The sequence below is a fragment of the Olea europaea genome, unplaced genomic scaffold (assembly GCF_002742605.1).
Source record: "Olea europaea var. sylvestris unplaced genomic scaffold, O_europaea_v1 scaffold716, whole genome shotgun sequence".
Classification (NCBI taxonomy): domain Eukaryota; kingdom Viridiplantae; phylum Streptophyta; class Magnoliopsida; order Lamiales; family Oleaceae; genus Olea; species Olea europaea.
Window position 1 is genome coordinate 338,183 of NW_019265559.1, and position 11,857 is coordinate 350,039.

The 11,857-nt window shown below is 34.3% G+C and overlaps 1 protein-coding gene and 1 long non-coding RNA gene across 2 annotated transcripts; both read left to right on the plus strand.

The window, feature by feature from the left end:
- The first annotated feature begins 175 nt into the window (after positions 1-175).
- On the plus strand, positions 176-2,587 carry LOC111390777. Its single transcript, XM_023015885.1, has 3 exons — positions 176-282; positions 380-590; positions 2,108-2,587. Exons 1-3 carry the CDS (start codon positions 194-196, stop codon positions 2,468-2,470), a joined length of 663 nt encoding a protein of 220 aa, XP_022871653.1. The 5' UTR covers positions 176-193; the 3' UTR covers positions 2,471-2,587.
- A 327-nt stretch (positions 2,588-2,914) lies between these two features.
- LOC111390778 lies at positions 2,915-9,292 on the plus strand. The gene is made up of 2 exons (XR_002701980.1): positions 2,915-4,114; positions 8,382-9,292. It is a non-coding gene; the product is annotated as an uncharacterized LOC111390778 (long non-coding RNA).
- Positions 9,293-11,857: the final 2,565 nt, after the last annotated feature.

The window sequence follows — 11,857 nt, forward strand, 5'->3', positions numbered from 1 at the left end:
CAGGTAACAATTTATTTCTTGTCATTCTTAAGAACATTATAAATGGTTGAATACAAGATCTAAATCCTGGAATAGAAATCGTTGTCCTACGTAAACAAGGGCTTTTGAAAGTATTGTTTATGTTGCTTACAGGTGGAAGTAAGTGGTCATTGACTATGTAAAAGGTAGTAAAACTGAAGCAATTATTCAATTAATGAACTTTTGGAATCTTTTGCAGGACTGGAGACGAGAGCAACAAGAAGGTTACAAGCAGTCAGACTTGGCAAGCCAATGCGTTCACAGGTTGGATTCACTCGAATCTTCATCCTAGGCTTGTCTTTACTGTTAGTGTAATGTATTTAACAAACTAATTTTGTTATTCATTTTGAACTTCGTACAGATTCAAAATTTACGTTGAAGGATCTGCATGGTCCGTGAGCGAGAAATACATTCTGGGATGCGATTCTGTTACATTACTTGTGACGCCTCATTACTACGATTTCTTCACAAGAAGTTTGATACCGTTGCAACACTATTGGCCGATAAAAGAGAACGACAAGTGCAGATCGATTAAATATGCAGTCGACTGGGGAAATAGTCATGGAAAAGAGGTAATCTGTGTCTTGTAGAATTAGGGAGAAGAAAGAAGCTATGTTTAAAAAGAGGGCAAATTATAGAGACATCCCCTCGGGTTTATGACAATTTCATAGACACCCCTCACTTTTGAAAAATCATAGTAACCTCTCTTATTTCAAGTTTGAAATCATGCTTACTTCCCCTGAGGTTTATGGCAATTTCAGATACAGCCCTCACTTTTGAAAAATCATGGTAACCTCTCTTATTTCAAGTTTGAAATAATTCATACTTCCCCTGAGGTTTATGGCAATTTCAGATACATCCCCTCCCTTTTCAAAAATTACTCAAACTTCCTTGTTTTTGTTTGAATAATGCATACCTTTCCCAAGGATTACGACAATTTTAGAGTCATCTCCCTCCGTTTTTCAAATTATACTATCCTTTCTTATTTCGAGTAATGCATATGTCCGTTGATTACTTTTCTTTCGCATATTAGCTCAAATAATAGTGGTAATACTTAAAATTCCCTTTCAGACTTTTTTCTGTCTTGTGGTTCCTTTAACAATTATTTAATACTTAAAATTCTCTTTTAACTAACTAAATCATCAACAAAACATTATTTAGAATATCAATTCTTCAAAAACACATAAACAAATAATCTGGTTTGAGGTACTCAAAATACATTTACAGGTGGCAAAGTAATAAGCATAGTCAGAATATTATCATAATAAAAAACAAAATAATGGAATTTATTTTGACTATAAATCTACTACTCTATACAAAATATAACAAAATATGAAGTAAGGCATCTGCTGAGTTCATTTAAAAGGTATTTTAGGGATTACATAACCACAAGATGGAAGAATATTCATAAGGATATTTTAGGCATTGTCACTATAAATTATACTAAAATGTGAAAGAAAAATGGTCAAAAGAGATATGCATTATTCAAAACTTGAAATAAGGGAGGTTTGTATAATTTTCGAAACTAGAGGGGTGTGTCTGAAATTGTTATAAATTTCAGGGGAGGTATGTATTATTCAAAATTTGAAATAAGAGATGTTTGTGCAATTTTTGGAAAAGGAGTGATGTCTCTGAAATTGTCATAGGCATCGAAAAACATGCACGTTATTTCAAACTCGAGATGGGGATACATAATTTTTAGGAAGGAAGGGTCTCTGAAATTGTCATAAACCTTAGGGCGAGGTCTTTAAAAAGAGAGTATTTCTTTGGAATATAACTAAAGACTTACTCTTGAAAAGTTAAGTTTTGTGTTTAAATCTCAGCAAAAAGAAAAAGTAACTCCTGCCAATGGTTGAGCATGTTTGTCAAAAGTAGGCAACTTTTAAGATTGGCCTCAGTGGTGCATCTGATACCCTAATCATAATTAACTGCTAAACATATGTTGACATGACCAATACTTGAGCAGGTTCCAGAAATCAACATCACTCAAAAAAGCACACACCTAACACCCACAATTGCGAGAGAGAAGGGAGAAAATAATAGTTTGTTTTGCTTTTAAAACTTACCAATTTCTTGAATTGATTAACAGGCTCGGGCCATTGGCAAGGCAGCAAGCAGTTTCATTATCGAGGATTTGAAGATGGATTATGTATACGATTACATGCTCCATCTCTTGACGGAGTATTCCAAACTCTTAAAATACAAGCCTAGCGTGCCTCGAAGAGCAGTTGAGCTCTGTTCAGAGTCGATGGCTTGCCCTGCACACGGGGTCGAGAAGAAATTCATGACTGACTCGCTGGTTGAAGGTCACTCTTATTCGAGCCCATGCACCATGCCTCCACCCTATGATCCTGCGTCTCTTCATTCCGTTCTTGAGAGGAGAGAGAATTCAGTAAAGCAAGTAGAGACATGGGAGAAACAATACTGGGAAACTCAAAATAAGCAAATATAGAAACCTTAAAACTTGTAATGTTTTCGTCAATATTACACATAGATTTATCTTATGTTTGTAACTTGTATTGTTTATATACATGATCATAATCTATAAATGAATGACTTGTTTCTTTTAGTTGCATTCTCTCATGAAATAAAAAGCATCACAGATATTGAAAATTACAGAATGATGTGTTGTATGACATTATGCTGAACAGTTCACTGTAAATAAAAGCGATACAATCCGTGAATTACATAGTATTTTTTCGGTGTCTGAGGTCGGGAAGTGAAGCAGGGAAGGAAGTATTCAGATTGCTCGAGCTTTTACAATTTCGAGGCTCATTTCACCCAATCCTTTCATTTTAGGTCTGGCATGGAACTCAGAATTGCCTGTCCAAGTTCTCTGCAGGCCTCCACAGTGGAGCCGTGCACAAATTGACCGTAAGTTGTTGGGTTGCTGCATTTTGTGATGTGAGCCCATTTTTGTCAAGACTATTGAATTGAGCCCAAATAAATGGTCCAATATCATGACCCGTGAAGAAGAATCTAGAAGGCTGATCTTTTAATTCCAAAACATGTTTTTGACCATAAGGAGCGTTTTTTCTTTGGATCAATGACAAGTGGCAAATTGGTGGACGTTGGATCCTTACCTTTCATATAAATAGGAAGCCTCAGATTTTTTAGGATTAACGATTAGTATTCTGTGGTTTTTTCTTGGCTGCGTGCCTTTCATCTTCTCCGTTCTAATCTTGTGATTTCTTTGAAAATACTTAGTGTGATTTTGGGAGAATTGGTAGATAAACTCTTGTGTGAGTTCTACTATGGGAAGATTGTGTTGTATTTGTGATTTGGGAACTTTGTATTCTGTAACTTGATCTTTGCCTATTTTTGGCCGATTTAGTGGATTCGAGCTTAATCCTTATGGATGCTCAACGGGGGACTAAGTGTTAGAAGAGGTCGCTGAACCTCCGGGACTTTTTGGCCGAAAAATCTCTCGTGTTCTTATTTTCTGTTCTATTTTGAGAAAATTTAGATTTTTTGTGTTGAGTATTTTTGATATAAATTCGATTTTGGAACTACAGTGGTATCAAAGCTTGAAGTTTGTTTTTTTTTTTTTTTAAATTCAGTTTTCTCAAAACTTGATTTCTGAAACTCGAATCTCAAAGGGGGATTCGCTCGGCCTAAAGAAAACGAGCAGATCTGAACATTCGAAAATTTTTTCTTGGGTGCTTCTGTCATTATTTTTGTATATCTTCAAGGAGTTTTTTTTAATCCTGCAGTATTTCTTGCTAGTAGTTTTCTTTTAAAAGAAAAAGGAGGTTGGTTCGACTTGATCTACTCTACATTTGCCTTTGTCTTAGGTTCCTTAAGAGAACCCTAGAATTAGAGGAAATCCAGGGATTCCTCGATTCAAGAAACCAGAATGTCCAATTTTCTAAAATTCTCGTTAGTTTAATACTATGTGTATCTTTTATAACTTGAATTTATATTTCTTTATAAACTGCTGGATGATATTAACCGTGTGATTTTTCTATTATTATTATTATTATTATTATTATTATTATTATTATTATTATTATTATTTTGAACTTTGTGTTCAATTAGGAAATATTGCTCTTGTGAAGGTATACCTGTAGAGAACTTTCCTTTCTGATTACTTAGTGTAAGTATACTTTTTTGGCCCTATAATATTTCTGCATTGTATGCTATTTGGAATCCTTGTTGTTAAATCTTACTGCATTGTGATTGACATATACTGTATTGACTTGTGTGACAAATTACTGTACATATCACACTTGAGCACAATTCACATATTGTTGCTTACTATGAATTCAAAAGTAGATGTTTAGATTTGGGATGGCAAATGAGACTTTAGTCTCTGGCGCCAGAAAATTAAGGCCTTATTGTTACAATTAAAATGTGCTAAAGTTGTTGATGAATCTTGGCCTGAAAACCTACCTGAAAATAGAAAAACTAATCAAGATGAGCTAGCTTAGAGTACTATATTCTTACACTTATCTGACTCTGTAATCAGAAAAGTAGGAGAAACTAAGACTGCTGCAGAATTATGGACAGCCTTAGAAAAACAGTACCTAACTAAGTCTTTACCAAATAAATGTTTTCTATGGAGGCAATTCTTTAGTTTTAAGTTTGATCCTAATCTTGATACAGAAAAAAACATGGACAAATTTAATAAAATCACTCAAGATCTTATAAATTGTGAAGAAAAGATCTCTGATGAGCAAAAGGTAGTAGGTCTACTAAATGCCTTAGGGGACAAATATAAAGACATAAGAAATGCCTTGGAATATAGTAGGAGTGACTTGACGGTTGAAATTATCCATAGCTCTCTTTTGCATAAGGACCTAGAACTAAAATCTAAACGTAAGGAGGCATTTCATGTTGAAAATGCCCTTGCAAATCAAAAGTCTCAAACTAATGGTGTTAGTAATTTTAGTCAATCTAATCACAACAAGGACAGAAATTTTGTAAAAAGGAAATGGGCCAATAAAAGTAAAGGAAAGGACAAGAAATTTAATAAGACCAAGGCAAAAAACAAAAAGTGCTATTATTGTGGGAAGTTGGGTCATTTTATCAAAGATTGCTTTAAAAAAGCCAATGACCAAAAAAATAATCCCAATTTTGAGATTGGGTCATCATCCATGGCTATCCCCTACAAAGAAGCAGGAGCCAACATTGGGGTTGCTTCTGTATCTGTTACTAAAAGGACTAATCAGAACTGGGTTCTGGATTCAGGTTGTTCCTTTCATATGACTCCCAATAAAGGTTGGTTCTCTGACTTCTCTGACCTTAATGAAGGCTTTGTAAAACTTGGTAATAATGGATCATGCCAAATTAGAGGCATAGGTAATATCCTTCTGAAATTAGAATCTGGCAATTACTTAATACTGAAACATACAAGATATGTGCAAGCACTAAGTAGGAATTTAATCTCCCTAAGTGTTCTTGATGATGAGAATTATTATGTTGAAATCAAGAATGGTTTTTACAAATATAATCAGAGATCAAAAGCCCATTATTAGTGCCCCAAAATTAAAGGAATTTATGTTATTGACACTGAACCTAATCCAAAGAATGATCTTGTGAGTCTTGTTGCACATTCTGACAAGTCAGAACTCTGGCACAAGAGACTTAGCCATCTTGGTGAAAAGGGTCTAAAATCCCTCTCTCATCAAGGGGCTTTTGGAAAGGACAATGTTCAAAAACTAACCTTTTGTGAACATTGTATTTTGGGAAAACAGGTAAGGTTGCCTTTTAGGGTAGGTATACACAAGTCTCAAAATATTTTGGAATATATACACAGTGACTTGTGGGGTCCTACACCAGTGTCTATCGTGTGTGGGTATAGATATTACCTATTAATCATAGATGATTATTCCAGGAAGTCCTGGATTTTCTTGCTTTAATCAAAATCTGATACTTTTGTAATCTTCAAACAATGGTGTACATTAATTGAAAACCAAACAAGCAAGAAGATTAAGACACTTAGAACTGATAATGGGTTGGAGTTCTGCAGTACAGAATTTGATCAATTCTGTAGCAATCAAGGCATATTGAGACATAAAAAAGTTACCTATAGCCCCAGCAAAATGAGGTTGCTGAGAGATTAAATAGAACTGTTCTTGAGAGGACCAGGTCTAGGCTGATTAGTTCTAGCATGCCTAAAATATTTTGAGGGGAAGCTATAAAGACAGTCTGTTACTTGTTGAATAGATGCCTCTCTAGTTCCTTAGATAACAGAATCCCTGAACAAATCTAGTTTGGTTCTATGCCTGACTACTCCCATCTCAAAACCTTTGGTTGTACTGCATATGCACACCATTATGACTCAAAATTGGATCCTAGGCCACAAAAGGGTGTCTTCTTAGGATATGGAGAGGGAGTTAAAGGCTATAGACTTTCATTAAGGGATACTAGAGGTTATAAGGTGATAATAAGTAGGTTTGTGATTTTCAATGAGGATGAATTTCCATGTCTCAGTGACAAAACCCATGAAAACATAAAGGATGATGACCTTATTATCACAGAAATTGAGTTGAATAAGGAAAACACTGATGGGCAAACTCAGTTTGAGGTGGAGCAGCCTCAAACAGAGCTTAATGACATTTCATATGCTGAAATTCTGAATGATAACCAGGAATTAAGCCCAACACATGAGTTGCAAAATTATCAGCTTGCAAGAGATGGGGAAAGGAAGGAAATAAGACCTCCCTCCAGATATCAATATGCAGATTGTTTATCTGCTGAAACAGATTTTGACCCCTCTGATCTTGAACTTACCTCCTATGAGGATGCAGTACCTTGTAAAGAGTCATCAAAACGGATAGAAGCCGTGGATGATGAAATAAACTCTTTGCATAAAAACAAAACTTGGGAATTGGTTAAGAAACCTGAAGAATGTAAATTGGTTGACTGTAAATGGGTATATAAGATTAAAGAAGGAGATTCAAATATATCTAATAAAAGATATAAGGCAAAGCTTGTAGTTAAAGGCTTCACTCAAAGAGAAGAGATAGACTATACCAAAATCTTCTCACCTGTAGTTAAATATACCTCTATTAGAATTCTCCTTGCCATTGTTACTCAGTTTGATATGGAATTGAAGCAATTTGATGTAAAGACTGCCTTCTTGTATGGTTCTTTAGATGAAACCATATATATTACACAACCCAAATGTTTTGAGGTAAAAAATAAAGGTAATCTAGTGTGTCTTCTAAATAAATCACTATATGGCTTAAAACAAGCTCATAGGCAATGGTATAAGAGATTTGATTCTTTTATACAAGGCCTAGAGTTCAAGAAATCAGACTTTGATCATTGTTTTTATTTTAAGAAGAATAGTGATTCTGAATTCTTTTACCTCCTTTTATATGTTAATGATATGTTGTTGGCTGGTCATAATTCTGTTACATTTAATTCCATAAAAGAAAAATTGAAATTGGAATTTGAAATGACGGATCTAGGTCCTGCAAGAAAGATTTTAGGCATGGAAATTATAAGAGACAGAATAAATGAAAAGTTAATTTTAACTCAGAAATCTTACATTGAAAAAGTGGTTAAAAGATTTTTCCTTGAGGATGCCAAGTCTGTCAGTTTACCATTGTCTACTTGCATGAAGTTATCCGTTGAACAATCACTTAAGACAGAAGAACAATTTAAAAGAATGACAAGTGTGCCTTATGCTAATGCTGTTGGATCAGTTATGTATGTAATGGTATGTATTAGACCTGATATACAATATGCTGTAAGTGTATTAAGTAGATTCATGATTAATCCAGGTGAATTTCATTGGGAATGTATGGAAAACCTGATTAAATATTTGAAAGGGACATGTAATCTAGGACTTATGTTTAAAGCAAGTAAAGATGGTTTTATACTAAAAGGTTATGTTGATTCAGATTTTGCTGGAAACATTGATAATAGAAAGTCTACTTCTACATACTTTTATGTCATAAATAATACTTGCATTAGTTGGAAGTCACAACTTCAGAAAATAGTTGCCTTATCCTCTACTGAGGCAGAATATATTGCTGCCACTAAAACTGTTAAAGAGGGACTGCGGCTTAAAGAACTGTTAAATGAATTAGGTCATATAGAAAGTCAGGTGGAGTTATGTTCTAACAATCAAAGTGCTATTTTCTTAAGTAAAAATCCAGTTTTTCATGATAGGTCAAAGCACATTGATGTTAAATTTCATTTCATTAGAGATATAATTGATAAAGGTGATATTAAACTGATAAAAATACCCACTAAGGTAAATCCTACTGATGTTGGGACAAAGGTAGTACCACTTTGTAAGTTTTCAGATTGTTTGAGATTATTAAGTCTCGAAACTTGCTAATAATTTTTTTTTCAAGTGACTAGAGCAAATGAAATAAAAGACTAAGTTAGAATCCGCATACATGCAGGCACAAAATACAGTAAAGGTGGAGATTGTAAGTTGTTGGGTTGTTGCATTTTGTAATGTGAGCCTATTTTTGTCAAGACTATTGAATTGATCCCAAATAAATGGCCCAATATCATGACCGGTGAAGAAGAATCTGGAAGGCTGATCTTTTAACTCCAAAACGTGTTTTTTGACCATAAGGAGCGTTTTTTCTTTCGATCAATGACAAGTGGCAAACTGGTGGACATCGGATCCTTACCTTTCATATAAATAGGAAGCCTCAAATTTTTTAGGGTTAACGATTAGTATTCTGTGGTTTTTTCTTGGCTGCGTGCCTTTCATCTTCTCCGTTCTAATCTTGTGATTTCTCTTAAAATACAAAGTATGATTTTGGAAGAATTGGTAGAGAAACTCTTGTGTGAGTTCTACTGTGGGAAGATTGTGTTGTATTTGTGATTTGGGAACTTTGTGTTTTGTAACTTGATCTTTGCCTATTTTTGGTCAATTTAGTGGACTCGAGCTTAATCCTTATGGATGCTTAACGGGGGACTAAGCGTTAGAAGCGGTCGCTGAAACTTCGAGGCCTTTTGGCCAAAAAATCTCTCGTGTTCTTATTTTCTGTTTTATTTTGAGAAAATCTTATTTTTTGCGTTGAGTATTTTTGGCATAAATTTGATTCTGGAACTACACTAGCCGTGGCATGCCGGCCCATGAGATGGCGTATCACCAGCCGGACATTGCTTTTCACATTTCGGGTCAGGGTGATTCAACACATTTTGCATCTCTATAAACACGTGGTATTTTTTATATCTAAGATTAGATAGAAAACAACATCAAAGTAGTAAACAACCCTGTTGCTAGTGATACTATCTAATCATGTTCAGTACTATGTATCAAATATTCGTCGTTAGTTTATATCTCTATTTTATCAAATAGTGTGTGAAGAAAATGAACATGCATAAGTCGAGTTTTTATAAGAAATAGAACTTTTCCCAGGCAATACAGTAAATCTTCCTTTTCTGGAAACTTTTTATCAGTAGTAAAATCAAAATCAAAGATAGCATAGCGGCATTCATTTTAGCAGGCAGGGAGTTAGTGAAATCGTCGTAACTTTCATTCTCTACCACTACTTGTTGAACCTCTTGAACACAACGAAACGGTAGTGTCTCTTTGTTTTTAATGCCGAGAATTTTAGTTTATAGTCGTCGTGCACAGCCATTCCAGAAATAGTATTCGCCTGTCAAAGGAAACTGTAAACTGAAACAAGGAAGAATATACAAGCAATATCACTCAATAAACGTAATTTCTCAACTCTACGTTCAATGAAGAAGATGATAATCCTCCTTGTTTATGGCTTATGAAGGGATATCCCCTATTAAGACTCGGTTTATATATTGGCTAATATTTTCAAATTTAGTAGATTTGGGTTTTATCTTAACATGTTTCCGGAAGATATTTCATATCACAAATCTTGAAATCCGAATGTTCATTTGAGCTTCTAGATGGATCGAATGGCTAGCTTGAACATTATGAATTCTAATATCATATTAAGACTGATATCCCATCTAATAAAGTGAAATGTATCAAGAGGAATAACTTAGTATTTACATGTTGGTTAGTATTTTGATACATTACTGATAAAAGAGTAATAGTTTTCAAGTTGCTTCTAGTAAGTAGTGATTAACGAAGGCATTCTTGGAATTGTACAGACATATTTTTAATTCATATAGATTTTTCTGTAAAAACGTAGATCCTTAATCGAGAAAAAAAGGCACCAAACATTTTGAATTCAGAGATTTAAAAAATTGCATGCAATGAATAACTTTAAAAAACAAAGAGAAAGAAATAGGATTAACATGGTGTCTTGCAAATAGGGAAAAAAAAAGGTAGCAAAACAATGACGAGAAAGGAAAAATAAAAAATACAGAAAGAGCTATCTCATGTTCATGGATCATTGAGTGTTCAATATTGAGTGTGTTAAAATGTGAGAGAAATTAGGAGGAGAGAAGAACTTTTGGGGGTTAGGAATTGTCTTATTCTCTCTTCGGTTCATAATTTCCTCTTTTCTTGATCCACGTTATCATTGATGGCACATAGTGTAGGAAATTTGTTACCTTCATAATCACTGGATCTTTCATGTTGGATCATCAAGAATAAGTGGAAGTGTACCTGAATCAGATATTGTTAATTGCAATAGTTGAATCGATTTAGTCTTTCAAATCAACATGCAGCCGTTAACCCTCTCTGGTGATGGGAGGCAGAACAAAATGAGCAAATCTTGTGTGATTTGGGAACAATAACTGTATTTATATATTGACGACCTTTAACCTAATTCGGCCAATCATAGAATTAGGAACTTGGGCCCGATCTCTACACATAAAAGACCCACACTTTAATTGGATGCATTAAAACCCAAAATATCGAAACCTTATTAGATTACTTTTAAATGGGCTTAACCAAATTTGATAGTCTTTAATTTAATACACAATAATTCACACATATAAGTCCACATGATTGTTTAAAATTCCTTATAATCTCCCACTTGGGCTATATGTGTCGCCTTATAATTGTGCATTAAATATAACTTTATAAATACTTATAATTTTTCTAATATTATTGAATGCATTTCCAAACAATTCGATCCATCAATTATATCAACATAGGATCAAAGCGGCTTTCCCTACTTTCATCGTAACTAAACCTATCAATAGTCACGTATATCGATATAACTGAATGCATGGTTCAAACATGAATGTGTAGCATGAAAATTACATGTGATGTGATCTTAACATGCCTATTTTCAACTGATCCACCTTAATACCTTAGCGGGATCATTTTCAAACAAGTTCGAAGATAATAAACCAAAACTTTATAATTGAAAATAACTTTAACCATAAACCATATTCAAAATAACAGTACATGATATGAAACGCAAAAATATAAACTCCCACTGAAACTATTAATCCTAAAGAGATATTATACCCATATGAGTAGTGTGCTCATGAAAGACCTTGAGTATCAATCCCTTAGTAAGCGGATCCGTAATCATGGAGTTTGCCCCAATATGCTCTATTGACACCTGTACACTTTGAACTCTTTCTTTAATTGTCATGAACTCGATCTCTATATATTTCGACTTCGTCGAGCTCATATTTTTATTGGAATACAGTACTGCTGATTTATTGTCACAAAATATCTTGAGCGATCTTTCTATATTGTCCACAATGCTCAGCCCAGTGACAAAATTGCGTAGCCATATTCCATGGTTTAATGCCTCATAACACGCTATAAATTTCACTGCCATGGTGGAAGTAGCTATGAGTGTATGTTTAGCACTCTTCCATAAAATAACACCTCCAGCAAACATGGAAATATAGCCTGAAATGGATCTCCTACTATCTTGGCATCTCGCAAAATCGGAATTGGGATAACCGATGATCTCCAACTGATCCGATCTCCTATATGTGAGTATGTTGTCGTTTGTTCTTTGTAAATACC